General features: G+C 41.1%; 1 protein-coding gene across 8 annotated transcripts in view; it reads left to right on the top strand.

Moving 5' to 3' along the window:
• Nucleotides 1-20,528, top strand: part of prdm16 (PR domain containing 16) — a 179,953-nt gene that overhangs the window by 88,820 nt on the left and 70,605 nt on the right. For 7 of the 8 annotated variants that reach the window (XM_068325225.1, XM_068325198.1, XM_068325180.1 and 4 more), the window contains exon 3: nucleotides 10,561-10,611. In XM_068325225.1, the coding sequence (XP_068181326.1) occupies nucleotides 10,561-10,611 (51 nt within the window). The remainder of the gene's footprint in view (nucleotides 1-10,560; nucleotides 10,612-20,528) is intronic. The other variant, XM_068325163.1, reaches the window with a different exon arrangement.

The following is a 20,528-nucleotide window of genomic DNA, read 5'->3' as shown; positions in this document are numbered from 1 at the left end:
AAAAAAAATAACAAGACTCGACTGAGCTCAGCTGAACTAAACAGGGCCTTCTCTCTGCACGCGTGCCGTAGGGAAAACATTAGTGTTATTTTAGAAATCACAGCGCTAAAGATGAATGTGGGTCTTGAGGAGTGTGTCATCGTTCCTTAACGACAGAGCCGAAATCCTGAATAAAGCCAGTACTGTGTTCTGTCCTACAGCCCAAGGACAGATAAGTTTCCTCTCACCAAGCTTTCCCCTCACCCTCACTCCCCTTTTGTTAAATAATTCTCCCCCCAAGTCATTTATTACAATTGGAGAGAAATATTTATATCAGTTTCTTTCCTGCTCATTTCTTCATTTGTCTATATTCAAATAGCATGAGGCACAGGTGACAATTACTTTGTTTTTGCTTTAGAGAGACAAAAATAAAAAAGGGCCATGTTTGCAAACATTATCCTCAAATAATTGCTCTTGTTAGATGACTAATGGAAAGTCCAGACCGCAAATTGTGACCGTGCAACTCCCCCCAATAAACTCATCAGTCATCATCCCATGGACTGGCCAGACAGACAGTTATAAACAGAGGTTAAGAAAGCACGGTAATGTGCAGTGTCTGTATGCTTGTTATTTTGACAGCCAGGATTTGATGATGACTCAAAATCAGACCATGTAACTAGAATCAGTGACAACAATGAAGATAATAGTGATAAGAGTTTTTAGCAGTTGATGATGCCAGTGATAAACATAAGGAAGGTTTCATGAGGCTTAAGTCTGTGATGTGTAAATGGGACTGAAGGTTTTTTTGCTGATAACAAAAGCGCATGATAAGCTTGAACATCTATCTTAGGGACATAGATAGTCTTGGCTTCACACTAATAGGGTTGTAAAGTGCCTTCATCTTATATGGCTCTGCTAATAAACTGATATATGATGAGCCCCAAGGTCAACCGAACGGATATTCACCTGCATATTAGAGGTCTCAATTTTGAAAAGTGTTTGGTAAGCTTTCATACTGGATTTGTTGTTCAAAACTGTGATCTCCCACACTAATGGAACAATTCTTAGCTTAGTTCTCATAGAATCTGACCTTTGTAAAGATATCTGTAAGGTATTAAAACTCTATTGGCACTGTCTTACAGCAAAGTCCACTCATGTCCATATTTTTTTCTTTCCATTCAATCCTCCAGAACAACCAAGAACATCATATCATTGTTTTTGAAACATCATAACAACACGGCCTTTTGAAGTCTGAGACCGTCCCTGAAATTATCAATGACGGTAACACTTCAACTCATCTGTGGTTTTGAAGGCAAAAAGATCAGACAATGGCCTTTGTACACAGGAGTAGGTTTGCTACACTTTGCTAAGAGTTCTCAAGGCCAAAAAAAGACTAAAGACCGATGCTTCAAAATGTAGCTATACAATAACAAGATGTCTCAGAACTTATTTTTGTAATTTAGAGCCAGTTTCATCCCAGACACACACAGATCCTTCAAACAGGTCAAATGAGGAGGACAATGGTGAATCATGCAATTACATTGTTCTGTATCCATCTAATCAATTTTGTTAGCTATATAAATCATGACTGCTTGACATTTATTGTGGAGGTGATGGGTTCATCCTGTGGACTTGGAGACAACTCTCCTGGTGATAAATGCTGCTATCTCTTGACAACAAGGATAGCGTGTGCTCAGAAAGACAGATGGAGGGTTGGAAAGAGAGGAAGAAGTGGACACAAAGCATGACACAGTAGAGGCAACAAATAGTAGACCGAATGAATTAATTTTTGAAGAATGTGGACAAGTCATTCTCTCAGTATTTTAGATCTATTGTTTCTAAATTCTACCTTTGCTTTGCCACTTTGTGTGGCTTTCATTACTTTGGAGTATGTAATATTTTTGTTACAGTTTTTTTTTGTGTTTTTTGTAATGGATTATAATGTCAATTTTCAGATGTTTTGCTCTTTATTATTTGTTACAGAGTATGGAAACTTTTCCATCATTATATGCAATGCTTTAACACTGCCAGTACTCAATGCAATGCGAAACAACAGAATTTTTAAGTTCTTACCTTGCCATCGGTGAAAGTGAAACCTTTTCTGAAGCAGTATCTCCAGACAATATCTTTTGGCAGTAGCACCTAGCTGAATTGCTCTCTTTTCCATGGTTATCCTATGTAAATAATTTGAATAGCCACCAAAAGCTATTTCAAAAATAAACAGCGCAGTAGTTCCAGTTCATTTGTAATGCACAAATGCGTTTTGTGTTTAATCTCCACATCATACTCATGGTAATAACCGCCATTAGAACTATTAAGCTGCTATCATTGCCGGTAAGGATATCATGAACTTGCTTCAGTCAGTGGTAATTGTGCTTGAATCAAATCCCTTTTAACGCTTGATGATGACATCAAAAGAATATCAGAAACCCACCCTTTATTCATGCTCACCATTTTTCCTTTTTTTTTTCAGTGAAAGGAAGAACATTACTTTATTTGTCTCATTCAACTTATGTTTGTTGTGGTTAGTAAAACACAGGAAAATGGATGTGTGTTTCGGTGTAATGGTGCCATAAAAGCAACTAAAAACACAGGCTACCTCTAACAAGGAGTGTCTTGTTAAGGCAAGGATCTGTTTACCCTTTCCTCGGCACCACACCACACTATTCGCCCATGTCCTGCTGATGACCTAACATTTAAGCTCTACATCTTCCTTGTAAACACAGAGGCCACTGCACCACAGAAAGACCATTGAGAGAATAAAGACATGCTACAGAACCAAGAGCACACAGCACTTCAAGCACACAGCAGAGAAACAGAGGACCTATCAGAGGTGTTTCATAACTGAGTCATATAGGTGTTATTACTGTAATTAGTAATGATTCTATATATGATTATTTATTCTCATTTTTGTACATCAGATCAAACTCATACATTCCGTGTGAAACAAGAACAAGAACGCAGTCAGACCTCTGAGCAGGAAATATACCGTCAAGATTTGTTTATTTATCTGGAGACTTCTCATCAGCTAGTCACTTGGTGCAGCTTTGGTCTTTACAAGCATCATCATCATCGTTATCGTCATCATCACCATCATCATCATATTCATCACCACCATGCAAAGGGGCTTGACCTCTTGAAGAAACCTCAGAACCCTGAAGAAAGCCATTGCTTGTCCAAGGCACTGACCCACATATACAAGCACTTAGCCTCTAAGTCACTGGAGACTTTTCACTTCTTTATTTGGGCCTGTGCCCAAGCTACCTGTTAATGTATATATGTGGTTACTGGAAAAAAATCATGTATACAAGTAAAATAATACAACTTTCCCCACTGTCACAAATTTCCCCACTGTGGGACAATAAAGGATTATTATCTTATATATAAAAAAAAAGAAACATTTTGACGTCTCTGAAGCAAAATTTTACAAAATATATTTTCCTTTGTCTGTGTTTACTGTCTTATCTCATTTTCCTTACCAGTCTTTCTTGTGCAAATGCAGCATTTGAAGAAAGACCTGAAAATTTAGCAAAACTCCTGTAAAAGTTGAAATATGCAAATGTTGTGAATTTTTAGCCAGACCTCAATAAATGATATGCATTTTACTTGCCAGTTATCTATCATCAGGTGACAATATATCAGTGGCTGCAGTCCAGAAATGCCCCTGATGTGAGGATAGATCCCCTCTCTGTGCTCTCGCATCCTTTTCTACTTACCTAAAGGAATTCCTGGTTTGAATTAGCAATTCATATTGGTACTAGACAGAGGAACAGACAGTGTGGCCTGGTATATGTTTCTAAATACGCAATTTCAGATTGCAAGGGGAAATGGAGATATGAAACATATGACATTGCTGAGCTTAAAAGCCAGTATCAGATTTATGTGGTGCATAAATGTAAAACATTCATGTATGCATGGGTTGCATAAGCATCTTGCTCAGCTGAAGTATGTAAAATGACAAGTATCCATGGCATGACCTTTGATTCGATCTATGCCCTCAAGTCAAGACCCTAAATCTTACTCCCATAACCCCCTAGCTAAGAGGCTATGTGTGTCACAGGGAGAATAGATCATTAAAAATAAAGCAATGTTATTTTTCTTACTGCTGCCACATATCGATAAACTGCAACCTTTATCAAAATGAATAGGGAGGAGGTTATATATCATTATCTGAAAGGCATGCCACAGCAGCTGCTGTGTAGGCAATCCTCTTAGGCCAAAAGGTAGGGTTATTTATTGGGCCTGAACCTTGTGGCTGTCACAGCATCTGCTGGCAGAAGATCTATTGGCACACCCTTATTCACTTATGATTATTACTGATCATCTGCCCAAATGACTTATCAATAAAGTGGAGGCCAAGCAGATAATTTATCTGTATGGTTCTGTCAATATCAAGTTCACAGTCAACAGCCTTAAAAGGATAAAGGGCCATGGAAATCAGGTGATGGATGGCCGTGCAAGGCTATCATGAAAATATGACCTCCTTAATACATTTGCAGAATCCTGCACTCTTCTTTGTTTTTGACAAGGGTGAGCGTCTTTCCGAAGGTTTATTTGCTAAGTGCAAACCTTATGTTGATACATCACTTTCTTGTCTTCAAATGACTGTAGCTGTCAGACTTATGAACACAAATATTTGAATTGCCCATTTGTACCAAGTGTGTGGCACCAAGGCCACACATGTCCATGCAAGACCTGTGAATCATACAAGTGATTGAACTGATGAGTCAAGAAGTCAGTGTAAACTCTGCCAGGTTATTTCACTGTGGCATTTTCTTCATAAATCACACAAAGGATCTTAGGACATACGGGGTCAATGCCGGTTCGGTAAATATCAGTCGTTTGTATTTGACAAGTGGCTGTGACTTTCCAGAGTCGCACAATAGTTCCGCGTGTTTGCCTTCCAAATCTAACCTTTGTGCACAAAGCTCTATCTCACAAACAATTCTTAGCGCCGTCACAAGCCGCACCCTGCATAGACCCATCTGGATGTATGGTTGGGTAACAGTGCTAGCTTTAGTGCATTGTGATGTGTCTCGCTCTCCTCTTTCTCTCCAACAATTGAATCACCTGAATTCCTTCAGCATCAATTTCTTTCGGTTTCGCCAACACGCTGTATAATTTTCTCACATTAAGCTTCAAAGCAAAATGGAGAGGGTGATAAGGAAACAAACTGCGATTACATTCATAATCACCTTCTTTATCAACTAAGACAGAGAAAGAGAGGGAAAGGTTACTATCAGCACTCCCCTTTTGTTAGCCTTAGCCAAAATACCTCGAGTCTCTCATTTATTAATGCAATCATAAATTGCTTCTGTGTGATGCATGCCGAGCTTCCTGTTATTTAGCTGTGCAAATTTTACCTGTGTTCCTCGTCTAAAGTCTCAGTCTTCCCAGCTCCCTACTTAAGCTCTGAGAGCAACCTCATTGTTGAGGCATGTTTTTAAGACATAGCTCTGGTCTTGTTTTGGTCAGCTGTCAAGGCTCCTATCTCTGGGAAGTCCAGAAATAGCTCCATTTTGCACCCTTTTAACAGGCGATCGAGAGAAAAAATTTGGAACCACAACCAGGCACCATTTGACTTGATGCAAGAAAGCAGACTGAGTCAGACACACACCCTTAGTCAAACAATCTCTGGCTGATTCTGGCAGAAATGTGTAATAGGTATGTTATCAAGAAGTCAAAAAGATATCAAAAGGGGAAAAAAAAACAGCGGAGACCATGTATCCCCACTTCTTTTCTTCCTTTTTAGGAGCAGTCATGCAGTTTCATTGATTGTAGAATTCTGATCAGCTTTTCTTTTATCTTGGAGTTAGAGAAGTCACATCCATTAGTCGAGGTCAGGATTGGTAGAATAGCTCTTATTTTAATAAGGTCCACCAATTGCAGCTTTCAGCTTCCTTTCCCTTTTTCTTTCCTGCTGTCTTACACCAATGCACTCTCTCTGCATGATTTAACATGCGCTGTTGTGAAACAGTTCCTTTCTCATCCATATATCTGAAATATTAATAACCCGTAGTAGTCCTGGGTATTGCCACCACAATGAATTTGTCAATATGCCAAGGAGCTGCAAAAGTTCCCAATAAATGCGTAGCAAAACTTTCAATTTGTGGCTTTCTTGGTGTGGCTCTTTCAGCCAGTGGGTTGTCAGTCAGGGCCCTGGTTCAAATAGCACTGAGGTTTACTTGCTGCTGTTCTTTTTGGAAACTTGTGGCTTTGCGACATCCACAGCCATCCATGGGGCAATGCTGCTGTATTGCCTCATATTATCCAGAGATAATATGAGGCAATTCCATTGTTTTTGGCAATGGAATGCTAACATTTCCCTACAATGCGCATGGGGCCCTCTGCTCCCTTTACCTGAAGATAATGATGAGCGAGCTTAACAATATCCTCAGCCATCTCATCAGTGAATTGTATGAATGGAACATTACTATATGGGTCATTCTTTCAAGGTTTGACATGAGCTGTACTTGCAAAACCACATATGCATTGTGGGCCCTCAACAGGAACCCCATGGGGTATTTTTGCTGTTTTTTCTTGTGTTTGTGTTCATGTGTGTGTGTGTGTGTGTGTGTGTGTGTGTCTGTGTGTGTGTGTGTGTGTGTGTGTGTGTGTGTGTGCGTGTGTGTGTGCGCGCGCGCGCGCGAGTGCGTGCGTCTGTGCTTGTGTGTGTGACTTTCTCTGAATGTTAAATGAGTTCTAGACATAAACCAAGTGAAATTTTGCACTGTAATGTGTTTCAGATTGACAAGTCTTGTAAAAATAATGAGGTAGTCTGTTCACTGAGTGTCTCTCCCCACATTGTGTTTTCATTTGTACATTTGGTCATCACGGCATGTCAATATGAATGGTGCTAAAGTGGTGCTAAAAAAAACTACTGACTCTGTCCAATAACAAAAGCTGTGCTATGAAACACTAATAATGGTGGGGCTTTCCCTACTGCCTAGTGTGAAAGTACACACCACAGACATGGTGAGAAAGTCATACACACACACACACTCACGCGTACACACTCACATACACACACACACACACACGCACATACACACAAACGCACACATACACACATGCACACACATGCAAACACACACACACACGCGCGCGCACACACACACACACACACACGCGCGCGCACACACACACACACACACACACAAGCATACCCCTAATGAGGGTCTGGACAGCTCTTGGTGGAAGGATTCTGCAGGTGGCTGCACTTTCATCAAGCCACGACTGGATTTGTTTATGTTTGAGGTCATACGGGCCAGAGAGAGAAGTTTGTGTGCCCAGACACACACTTACACAGACCTTCTAATTACCCTTGCTTCAGTGTTTTCTCTTTTCCATAAGACATATTGACATGTCAGCTTTCAGCAGGCTAGATACAGAACAAATGTACAATTTTACCTCTCTCTGTGTAGTGGAAAACCTATCCTTCTGAACATAGACTCGTCTATTTGGACCTATCCAGAGTAAAAGTCATTTTGAGATGATGATGACACGTGCAATAAATCATACCCCTGCTAGTCAGTGGCCAATCACATTTTCCTTTTCTTAATTAATAGCTTATTTATTTGCTTGGCAGAGTCTTGCTGCAAGGCTATGGCATTTTGTGTATTTCCGTCTAAGTATGTGTCTGTGGTATGCGTTTCTCTGTAGGTCTATGTGTGTGTGTGTGTGTGTGTGTGTGTGTGTGTGTGTGTGTGTGTGTGTGTGTGTGTGTGTGTGTGTGTGTGTGTGTGTGCGTGCGCGCGGGCAAGTGCGTGTTTAAGCAATGCCAGTGTTGAAAGAGCATCTCCACCTGACTTTGTGTTACACTTTTTATCATCATTGCTCAAGCCCCTGCTTCTTTCCACTGGAAACCTTATTAACCAACAATATTTAAATGTCACTTCTTGCAAAAGTAAAAATACCACTGGGTAACTTTCAACAGTGAAACTATTTGGATTAGACTTACATGAAATTCAAAGCCAGGAAGTTTTCTAATTAACATTTCCCTGACTGTCAGTTTAGTGTTTCTCTATCCAAAACTGAGGCTTGGACGATAGACAGTATGCAGCGCCCGACCCCCCACCTGAAGCTGAACATTAAGGCATCAGTAAAACCACTCATGTCTGCCTGCATGTCGTCTACAGTTCTAGGTTACTCTTGCGCAATTTGATACACACACATATTTACACTTGGCATGTAGCTAACCAGAGCAGAGGGAAAGTCCAGAAATTGTCCTATGGTTGTTGAACGCCTGGTAGCATTTTAGTCAACTTAGCCAAGCTGTTGGTTTTGTAAACTGTTGCAGCTGGTCTTGTGCATTACAAGACAGGGGAGACTCCTCTCTCTCTCTCTCTCTCTCTCTCTCTCTCTCTCTCTCTCTCTCTCTCTCTCTCTCTCTCTCTCTCTCTCTCTCTCTCGCTCTCTCTCTCTCTCTCTCTCTCTCTCTGTTTCTTGCTCTCTCTCAGTTTTACTTTTTTTCCCTTTTTCAACTCCATCTCCATGTTTTAAGTACATAGTCACTAAATAATTGAAACATCAACCTTTAATGTGTTATTAGGATCAATAACAGTTTACTAAAACTATTATTAATTTTAATTTAAAGTAGAAATAAACAAGAACAAAAAAAAGACGCGGACAAAAAAAAAAGAGAGAGTTTATCCATTTTCAGGCAGACATTTGTTATTTTTGTTCATTCAAAACAGCGCTGTTACATCTTTGGGGTTTTTTTAAACCGTTTCATCCCATTTTTAAAGTCACAATCTAGAACTATACACACCTTCACAAAGTAGCTGCATTGAAGGTTAAGGTTCTTACCCAATGATATGAGAAATCCTGCGAAGCAACTAAGTAACAATTTTAGACATAAAACATGAAAGAAGGAAAGAATAACACTGACGGCAATCTTTCGTCTTGTTCATTCTGCACTTGTTCATTTTGCCAGGGATTTTTATAACCCTTTACATCTGTCACAAAATCCTATTTAGAGCCACAGAGACATATTAAGATGAGCTCTATATCAGAGTGTACTATAGCTATAAACCATAATCTTTAGATTTGTTACTTTTAGGGTATGGACAACCATTGGAGTCTGAGTAACAATTCACCCCTCAATTTTATTAATTTCCAAAAAACTTTTTGCTTAGAGTTAAATCATCTAAAGATGATTTAACAAACGGAATCAGCCGCAGGCGAGACAGCATCATTTTATGGGGATGACATGTTTATTATTTGAAACTAATTTCAGGAACATAATGCTTCCGGCAAAGTTTAGATGATGTCTAAGTAGACTGAGAACACAGTTGTGAGTATCTTTGTTGTAATTGCTACCATTTGGAGAGCCTGAGAAACAGATCCCGTCACAATCTAGTAGCATATGGTACATCGGGACACAAACCAACTAGTTTAGTGTTTATTGAAAGGAACAAGGGTGAATTTCTGAGACTATCTATGTTTTCGGATAACTTAATGTATTTTATGATTGATAAAACAATTGATGTTTATCTCAAGGCATATGTGAGAGTAAACACATCCATAAGCTCTCTGCACACTCATAATTATTATTTCCTGTGAATTGTGAACTTGTAGAGAGGGCATAAAAGAACTTGCTGTATCCTAGATTTCAAAGAAAAGCTCCACAGTTTCCACCACAGATTCCACAGCAGATAAATGTCTCTTTCCCAATTATGGTGGGTCACACCGGCTTAGGAAATACAAACTTTAATATGTCAGCTCTAATAAAAAGGCAGTCAGTCTTGTCACAACATCCAAACAGCACACCTACTGTGAAAGGGCAGATGGGGAGGATAGGGAGCAGGAAAACGGAGGTTAAGATACGCTGTGTGTCTGTGCTTGAGGAAGTTTTATAGGCCTAATTTGACTTCACTCAGTTAAGTGCCACGCTGATCCCCCACCCCACCAAAGCAGCTCTGAAAACAGTCTGCATGTCTTCTTTGATCCTCGGTTTCTATCAATAGGCTTCAGAGAGGGAGAGAAAGACGACGAGAGACTCTGGGTAGCTATTATATGTGAAATGCTCCCTCATTGCACCCAAGCAGCCCCATCTCTTCATCATTCCCCCACTTCCTTCATTTCCTCTGGCAGACACTGGGAGCTTTCTACCACCCATCTGCCCCCAGTAAATATTGCTTGAAGGCTTAATTACACACACACACACACACACACACACACACACACACACACACACACACACACACACACACACACACACACACACACACACACACACACACACTTTCGTACATAGTCTCAGTGAAATTTCCTGCAACGATGAAGCGGAGAATTAAAGTCAAATCTGTGGGGCATTCATTCATCATTGTGGGTGTGTATGTGTATGTGGTCATGTTTGCCTCTGTATGTGTGTGTGTTTTTGTGACCTCTTAGTCCATTATTATATGGTCCCATTTGTAGGCCAGAGGGTCTTTATGATGAACTGTGAAGGGCCTGTACTCGTATTTCCAAGCGTTCAGACCCTATAGATCACAGGGATCAATATTGTCTTAGGAAATATATTTGAATAACAGTGTCAGGTTTGGCACCATGAACCATAATCATGTATCTCTTTCTCAGCAGATGATGAATGACCATGAAGAATCCTCCCCAGACCGCTGCATCAAAAAGGTAGGATAGCTATGCTATTTGAAAATGTTTTTACTTACACCAATTCTTCTACTTCTGCTCAATGTGGCAACAAACTCCAGCGGTCTTATCTTCAGATCACAAGTCTCAAAGTCATTGTGAAAAATGATTTATCACAAGCATAGAATATACTTAGCATTTCACGATTTTAACAGTTTAACAAAAAAATACACCATACTTTAAATGTTCCTCACACTCACTGCACATTTCTTAATATACTGTCATTAATTCAGTGTTCATGAATGTGTTTGTTTGTGATATATATGCAAGCTTTGATTGGAGCACTTTTTAAAATAGCTACATTGATTAAATGCACATGATTTTATTGGAGTAAATTCTGCTGAGCTTTCCACTAACGCTTCAGCAGTGCATATACGTACGCTGAACATCATAAATTAGAAGTTTGAATAAGAAATCATGTCTTTATGCCAGATTTATTGGCAAGTGCATCAGTAAAGAAGAACATCAGACAAAAGACCTGGGATCTGGGAAGCCCTCTCTTCAGTCAGACAAACACACACACACACACACACACACACACACACACACATACACACAGTGGCTGACACGTCCAATTGACCAGTCACTGACCACTTTATGAGGTGATAAATTTATTGAAGAGGCTGGGCAGTTTGTTTTTACAGCCAGTGTCAATGGGTCAAGACAGGACAGCGAGAGAGTTCATGTCCATCTAATGGTCCATGAAAGAACATTGTCTGCTGCAGAGCGGGAACTCACACAGCCATCACTCCAAACCAAGTCAAAGGCAGCTGGAATCTACATCAATGGTTGAATCATGGCAGTCATAAATTATGTGGGATTGTATCAGATGTAAGTTCAAGAGCAGCCTTGCATGTGGCATTGTCTCAAAATTTGATCATCTTAATTTCCAAAATTATTGCCTTTGACTTTATAGAATAAGGCCGTCGGTATGATGGTTGAAAAATAACTTTTGAATAGAAACATTTATTCGTCAACTTTTGTGTGTTCTTATTCTTGTATATTTGTTAACAAGATGCTCAAACATATTCAAAATTTCACACGATGCATCTGTAATGAAGTTAGCCATCGAAAAAATGAAAGTTGAAATTTAGAAATTGCTCTTGATTATGGATGACTTCCAAATACAGCTTTCCTTTTTAAGAGCAATGTGTGGAAGCAGAGAGCACTTTACAAGATATGTCTCACCTCAAATATATTATGACCTTTAGAATAATGACCACTTTGGCCCTTAGGAGAACAAAATCATCTAAGTTTCTTCATTTGCATCTCGGGTCAAGGGTCTTGTTGCTGTGCCCTCTATAATCAGGAGGCGTACAAGTCACAGACTTCTTGGTTGATGTGAAATCCTACATTAGTCAATGAGCTTATTTTAAGAGTTGACCGCAGGTGGTTTGGATTGCTCCTTGTTCCCCACATGTTCATACAATGTGGAAAAACCTAGATGGTTTTATAAACTACCTCACCACCTTTCATGTGTGAGTGGTCCGTGTACTCTATACACACACGTGATCCCGACTACAGCAACATGCATGCATATGCGCACTGATGGATGCATAAATTTGTTGTATGTAAACACTCAGGCTTATAAAGATGACAGAACACAGACTAACAGTTCAGTCACAGACACACACAAACTGGCCACATCTCATTATGCAGAGTGTGAGTTGTGGTGGGCCCTCATGCGGTGGCAGACCACATGCCTGTTATGAATATGAATGAAATTATGCATGAGCTATTCCTTATGACATGACTCATTCATCCACAGCGTGCAGACATACGCATACACACATACACTGAATGGGCACACACACTGACTTCTCCTGCTTCCAATATTTCATTACCGTGGCGAAGCTTGATTAAGGCAGAATGTTAATTGACTTGCAGTCGGTGAATAAACTTGTTCATTGCAGAAAGGTGAGTGTGGTTGCTTTACCGTTTGTTTTCTTGGCCCTTATTGGTCGCTGTGCTCTGCAACACAGTAAAGCATGTTTACCTCAGTTGGTACACATGCAAATACGGTGTGTGAAATAAATGAGGAATCTATACTTCATAAGTTTTGTTTTTTGTAGATTGATGGGCAGGCAGCCTTTTCTGAAAACATGGATGGATTAACAGATGAGGTGTGATCCTTAAACACTATCAGACATGAGGATTTATTGTTGGCTTCACTCACTGCTTGAATTCATTCTGGAGACAGTAAAACATTGATATGATATTTTATAGGTTATAGGAAAATGTTGTAACCTCATAAATTTGTTGTAGCTTCATCACTTGTGCCAGGGCATCACACAAGGAAGGTAGTCGGTCTTTAAAGAATAGATTGGTGGAGTGGGTGGTGCACATTAACAAACAAAACTATTATTCTAAATGACATGAAAGATAAACTCTATGCTATACACTTGGAGCAGTACAACATGCGGTTGAAAGAGACAGTAGATACCATTAATAAATAAATTAGAAATACTATGTTACAATAACATAATATAATAATTAAGAACTTCACATTAATAAATTCATACTCATTTAATGCTGCTGGAAATCAGTCTGAGTAAAAAAACAAGTAGGGAGAACCAGTAGAGTCGGGATTAAGGAGGGGGATAAAACAGAAGCAAAGATGTTATTGTAGCTCCACAAGCCCACTTAACTGAAATCTGCCTCGAGCTTAAAGTTGTGTGTGTGTGTGTGTGTGTGTGTGTGTGTGTGTGTGTGTGTGTGTGTGTGTGTGTGTGTGTGTGTGTGTGTGTGTGTGTGTGTGTGTTTGTGTGTATGTGTGAGGTTTAAGGCCTTGGATCTATATTCTCCCCTTGCTTGGACAGAAATTGAGCCATATTGGCTCACACACAGGCATCTTTACATCGCACCCACAGAGAGAACATAAAAAGAGGTGTTATCTGAATATACTCCCAGCTCACTTTATCCATCCTCATCTACCATTCCTTACCCCCCCTCCCTCCCCCCTTTCTCTCTTTCTGCAGACAGAAATGTATTGCAGGAGCAATAGATTGCTATCAGTGGCTATTGGTGATAGGATCAGGGATTGTTTGGTTTGATCCGGTCGGGCCATACAAAACAGGGCTGTCTGTCTGTTTAGCTGTCTAGGCTAGGCCCTGCTTACATATGTCCTCATTCACACACCGCGCATACACGTAACTCTTGGTGAATATGTGTGTGTGGAAGTTAATAGGGTATCGAACAACTTGTGTTTCCTTTTCAATTCTTAAGATTTAAAAATGGTTGACAGACAGAGAGCAGGGGAAAGATGACCGTGTGTGTGTGTGTGTGTGTGTGTGTGTGTGTGTGTGTGTGTGTGTGTGTGTGTGTGTGTGTGTGTGTGTGTGTGTGTGTGTGCGTGTGTGTGTGTTAATCCTCATCTTCAGAAGAGTGCCGTTGTCCATCCTGACGTGTGTAAACACTCCAGCAGATCAGATGGCAGATAATGACTTCCAGATAGACACCCTCCATTCAACCAACAGAGAAAATCAATGAGCACTGATTGCTTTTTTCCCAAGACGATCATCTCCCCCTGTAGGCTACTGTCTATCTCGCTCTGCTTTTCTATCTTCCTGTCTCAGAATCTCATTCATTCTCCTCTCAATACATCTGAGATTGAAACCTTTCATACCGCTTTTTACAAGAGGGATTTACGATGAAATGATACAGTGAAGTACGTCTTCAGGACGATGTGGCCTCCCTTGTCTGATGATTTCTAAATAGCGCCAAACATCTTTTTCTTTGAGAAAGATGTGCTTTAGTGCTCTTGCAGTCAAACTTTTATGTCCATTGTTGTTCTGTCTATATCAAGATGCAAACTGTAGCAAATGTGTGTTTTTATGTGCAGCGTTGGTTGTAAATGGGAAAATGAGAGGGGCCAATGTGAACTCTAACCTATAAGTAGGTTTTGCTCAGTGAAAGATTAGAGCACAAAATGAGGCTCAGCTGCAGTTATAACTCTAAAATGCATATGTGCACGCAGCTGTGGCTGTTTTTTTTTTCTCCTTGATATCAAGCTGGGGGAATTGAGTTTCTAAATATGCTAGCTAAATGACCCTAAATGTATGAGGGCTATTATGTGGACAGAGGGAGGCTCATGGGTCACAGAAGTGATCCAATGCTCCAGGCCATAGTTTACCCCCTGCCAGCAGCGCCACTCTCCCCCCATTCCTCCCCCTGCTTAAATAGGCCCATGATTGATTGATAATTATGGTAATTTGTTTGAAATGATTATCTGGATATTATAATCACTGCCACCCCTGTGCGCCACGGGGGCAATTCATTTTTCATAATGCTGAACGTCACAAATGCCCCATGCTTATAGGGGTGGCTCTGTGTGTGTGTGTGTGTGTGTGTGTGTGTGTGTGTGTGTGTGTGTGTGTGTGTGTGTGTGTGTGTGTGTGTGTGTGTGTGTGTGTGTGTGTGTGTGTGTGTGTGTGTGTGTGTGTCTGTGTGTGTGTTTTTGCTGTGGTCTGTTGTGGGGTCTGGTGGTGGCATCCCAAGTGTACTGAAGACAAATCAACCCCAAAAGTTAGAAACACCGGTAATAACAGACGCTACACAACCAGCTTTGGAAGTTGGGTTTTACCAAAACATATTACAAAGTTGGGCGGCACGGTGGCGCAGTGGGTAGTGCTGTCGCCTCACAACACAGCGGACCCGGGTTCGAGTCCCGCTCTGTGCGGAGTTCGCATGCTCTCCCCGTGTCTGCGTGGGTTCTCTCCAGGTTCTCCGGCTTCCTCCCTCCTCCAAAAGCATGCGCTTCAGTTTGATTGGCTGGTCCCAAATTGCCCGTAGGAGTGAGTGAGTGTGTGGGTGGTTGTTCGTCTTTGTGTGTTGCTCCGCGGGGCACTGGTGTCGTGCCCGGAGTGTCCCCTGCCTCACGCCCTATGCCACTGGGATAGGCTCCAGCTCCCCGTGACCCGCTACGGCGGATATAGCGGTGGTAATATGAAAATGACTGACTGATATTACAAAGTGTTGCACAAAGGCTGTACCACCAAGTTTGAATAAATGCGCCAATAATCAACAGAAAACTAATTAATGGGGATTTCAAAAGGGATGGGGATTTGTTTTCTTTGTTTAGAATTAAAAATCTGCTTGCACTTTCTAGCTGTTTCTGTTTTCACTGTTTTATATCATAAATCTGATCTTTTTTTGGACTGTAACACAAAACATGCATTTCGAAGTTACTTCTGTGACACCAGTTTTCCCTTTTTTGTGCACTTTGGAGCCAAAATTATGATTATAAAAGAAAATAAATTTCTGATGTAGACACAACATGAGAAACAGACTTCACCTGTTTGAATAACTTCATGTGTGTTCTTGAAGAGTTACAAATCATTCCATGATCAGGAAGTTCCTAAACATCTTCTTGTCATTCTGAGGCAGTGAGCAAACACACCATAGCTCCAATCATCTCATCTTCTCCGTAATTTGAAGGAAAAAAAAGGGGAGGAGAATGTGAGCGTGTGTGTGTTAGGTGTGGGGGTGGGGGTGCAGGAATAATATTTGTGGTTTTTACTTTGCCCTGAGATGACTTAATGATGATATGGGTCTCTTTCTTCTGTTGGGCAGGGTTACGTTTTAATGGACCTTGAGTGACATGTTTTCATTTGGCCCCATAACCCCCCCCCCCCTTCTCAATCCAGCAACACCACCTACATCCCCAGCTGCCCCCCACCTTCAAAATATACACTGTCAAATCCTGCACTGTGTCTGGTTAGATGTGGAAAAAAGTAGTTTGAAACTGGAGGCAGTCTGGACTGAACTTCCATGTGGTGTTTGTGTGGAGAGATGGGGAGTGGTCTGTCGCAGACAGACAAATATGCAGAGATTTAGCACGAGGTGGGCATCATGTATGTTGGGGAATGTTTGGATCCCAAGGCAGGATAATCTGTCAAAGCATACCATTTGCCTCCTAGCACGATTCCTCTGTAAATTTAAAAATGAACCCAACAGTAGGAGCCCCAAAGTATTTGTCAGAGTTTGACAACAAAAAAAAAAGATTGCTCTTAAATCTTTATTTTTTTCTTTTGCAGTAAAATAAATTCCAGAACAGTGGTTTGCTTTTGAACCAGCTTCTTTGCTACCCACATTTTAGAAATCTGTGCTAATAGTTGTCCTAATATTTGTCACAGCTAACAAATAGATTTCTACGGAGAGGTAATTTAATGAGTCTATAATCCCTGATTGCATCAGAGGATTCAACTATCCGGAGTTTGTTAGCCGGTAGGGTTAATCTGTGGAAGGTCACATGGTCGGGACAAAGTCAGGGCTGTTAGAGAAGAGGTGGGGAGTAGGAGGAGAGGTGAAGACAGAAAGAAATGGTCTCTCTCTCTTTCTGTCTGTCTTGTCTGTGGGAACTGTCCCGTCTATGGCTTCTGCAGAATGCTGTCATTATGCCTTGTGAGAAGCATTCCCTCAAAGGCCACTGCTGTGTGTCACTGTGTTCATGTCTGAGTGTGTATGTGTGCATCTGAGGGTCACTTTTAACTTGCAGTGGCACTTTAAACTTCTGTGTGTGTGTGTGTGTGTGTGTGTGTGTGTGTGTGTGTGTGTGTGTGTGTGTGTGTGTGTGTGTGTGTGTGTGTGTGTGTGTGTGTGTGTGTGTGTGTGTCCAGTGTCCAGTGTATGTGTGTCCAGTGTGTGTGTGTGGGCCCCGACTGATGCATCTCTGTTGTTATCGATGATCAAAATCTGACGTCACAATGGAGTGAAGCGCTGGGAGAGGAATTCAAGTGGGAATGAAAGAAAGAAAGAGTGTAACAGATATGGAGAGACAGGGTGAGGGGGTGGAGGAGAAGCACGAGGTGATCGGAGGCACTTTCACATCAGCTGGCTCCCTGACCTCTCACTTTTTCCCTCTCTCGCTCTCCCTTTCTTTCTTTTCTTGTGCCTTTCACTCTTTCTGTCCTTCCCTCATTCCCTCTCCTGCCGTCTTTGTCTCTCAATAATCTCTCTCCCAGTGACCATTCCCACCACCACATTCTCCAGGGTCACCCAACAAAAGGAGAGGGGCGATAGTCTGACAGTTGCCGGGGCTGTCATACAAGTTTCCTCACACATACAAGCTCATTTTTACAAAGCATATGAGGACATTTTGTTCTCATGTAAGTTTCCAGCTCCCGCCTGAAACAATTTAATTACTGGGTTTTTGTTAATACCTTTTATTGAAATACAGCTCTGTTTTGTTTTTTCCTGTGTCTGTGTGCTAACCCTCAAACAGTATTCTTCCAAAAATATGAGACTATTTAAATGGAGTTTTACAGAGAGGTGAAATCATTCCAGAGGTGATATCTGGCTTTGCTATTTATTGACTGTATCCATCAAATCAACCCATTGCAGTAGATTCAAAAGACTGCAACGCCCTTGATCTTTTCTTGAATATGATAAACATGCTTTAAACTGTGTACTCCCTCATGTAACAGTCATTTTTCATCAGGTCTTAACCAGTTTTTTTTTTTATTAAATGTCTCCACTTTGGAGAATCATCCACTGTTTGTACTCAAAACACTACACAAGTCTCAAAACGGACACAAGTGCACACAAAAAGGACACACATGCTCTTTTCCTGTCTATCAATCCAGCATTGAGTTCATTAGGGCAGACTGAGTGAATGCAGAAGAACGGTTGGTCAAGCATTGGTGATAATAACATGGCAACCTGGATGGCGTTACCAGGGCGACCTAGGAACCCATGGGCAGTGGAGAACATAGAGTTGTGTGGTCCTGCTTGTCAAAAATATTTTCACGTGTCAAAAACAGGAGATAAAGGTTCATCTGGCGTGAGAAAGACTGAGTGAACCTGAAACACATCACAAGGAGGAGGAATTCTTTTGTGCAGGAAAGGTCCTCTGCATGTCACGCTGTACTGCAGGAGTAGCAACCTTTGTTATTGCACCTAAAAAAAATGTGCACAAATCCTGCATCTCAGTATATAATAACACCACATCTGAAACTTTGCATCATCATCTTTATTTCACAACACTTCATTTTGTCACTCCCTCAAGAGGCAAAGACAAAAAAGAAAAAGGAAAACACAGACGGTGTGAGAAATGGTGTTGACACAATATAATGCCTGCAACCAGAAAGGCAAAAGATGGAGCTCAAGCACAAGAGCAAGACTCAGTAAAGATGGAAACCCTCAGAGGGCAAGAGACAGCCGGAGGCAGGGGGATGTGGGGGAGGAATGCCAGAATGCCCAAGAGAGGCAAGAACTGCCAGCCCAGTCGCAGACATAGTCCGTCTGGGTAGGAGAGACAGAGAGCGGGGGTTAGAGGCCAGCCTCAACAGCACAAGGTCATGTGAAAAAAGATCCCCCCTTCTCCACTCCACAAATGCCCATCCATCCATCCATCCATGTTTGCACATCATTCTGCCCTCCATTCTGTACATGTGACTAAAAGAAAAGAGGATAATGGCAGGGTGGGGGACATACTTGTTGTGATGTTGGGAGGTGGTGGAAGTGTGTCTGGGTGTAACAGGTCTTAAGGGAGCTTTCAGCCACAGAGTGGTAAGTGAAGCGCACCGTGTGTTGAGGCTGTTCTGGTGAACTGTCGTCATACTTTGAAATAGAGCCTCAAAACCACACACACACGCACACGCAAGCACACACACACACACACACACACACACACACACACACACACACACACACACACACATGTGTGCATCACTCCTGTCTGTTTGGTGACTCTCAGGCTAGAATATAGATGTAAAAGTGAAAAGGCAGGTGGTAATTGAACCAAACTTATTGTAGCTCTGTAGAGTTGCATAACACTTAAACTTGACAGTTAATCCAAAGAAAGAATAGTTGTTGCTTTAATCCTTCTTTAATACAAATAAACCAAGTTGGCCCATTTCCTACGGCATGAAGCTGCATGCTTTGGAAACTCTATACATGTGACGTGCTCTACATGAGGATTATCATCCGACTCTCTGGCCTTGGTTCAAGGGCCAGTTTCTGTATTATGTAGTATCACCAGCCGTCTATACCAGCCTGCAGTAAACAAAAGATAAGTAAAGTTAGACTACAGGCCTGTATTTGAATAGGAGAAAGTTTCTTCTTGTGTATTTCAAAAGGGTTAGAGATTTTTCTCTAACCTTACTTAGACAGGGAATATTGCGGTTTGTCTGGAATGTATTGACTAAATTCGTATGTAAGCAACACATTAGCAAGACATGCATCAGTGAGTGTTGAAGTGAGTGATTTTAGTTGTTATTTTTTCCTGTAAGTGTTCTGTTTTTGTTAATTTTCTGATGTAGTGTTCTGGCTGCACTTAGTTTGACTCAAACCTCTCAGTACATCTGGACATACAGTCTTATTATACAGGTCAAAGGAGAGCGGCACAGAAATGTACTTTTGGAAGTAAGCTCAAAGGAATTAATCAAGTTGTATCCAAGTGAATGTTTCTGTTGTTTCCAGTTCGTGCTTTGTGGCTGCTTGAACCCAGAATGAAGGTTTTTATGGTTGGTTTTCTTTGTAAGTTTGTTGCTGCGGTGATGAAAATTTAATTAGTGAAAATCTGATGAAGACATTGCTCGATAATAACTGGTTCACTAGTTTATGCGCTCCGTGTGTGTGTGTGTGTGTGTGTGTGTGTGTGTGTGTGTGTGTGTGTGTGTGTGTGTGTGTGTGTGTGTGTGTGTGTGTGTGTGTGTGCGTGTGTGATTGATGGATGGATGGATGGATGGATGGATGGATGGATGGATGGATGATAGATAGATAGATAGATAGATAGATAGATAGATAGATAGATAGATAGATAGATAGATAGATAGATAGATAGATAGATAGATAGATAGATAGATAGATAGATAGATAGATAGATAGATAGATAGAGTTGGCAGCATTCATACCTGTTGCTGCTACTCAAAATAATCCACCCTCAAACACATTCAGAG

This window comes from Antennarius striatus, chromosome 2 (genome assembly GCF_040054535.1).
Source record: "Antennarius striatus isolate MH-2024 chromosome 2, ASM4005453v1, whole genome shotgun sequence".
Taxonomy (NCBI): domain Eukaryota; kingdom Metazoa; phylum Chordata; class Actinopteri; order Lophiiformes; family Antennariidae; genus Antennarius; species Antennarius striatus.
The sequence above is the reverse complement of the archived record's forward strand: the minus strand, read 5'-3'. Positions and strand labels throughout refer to the sequence as shown.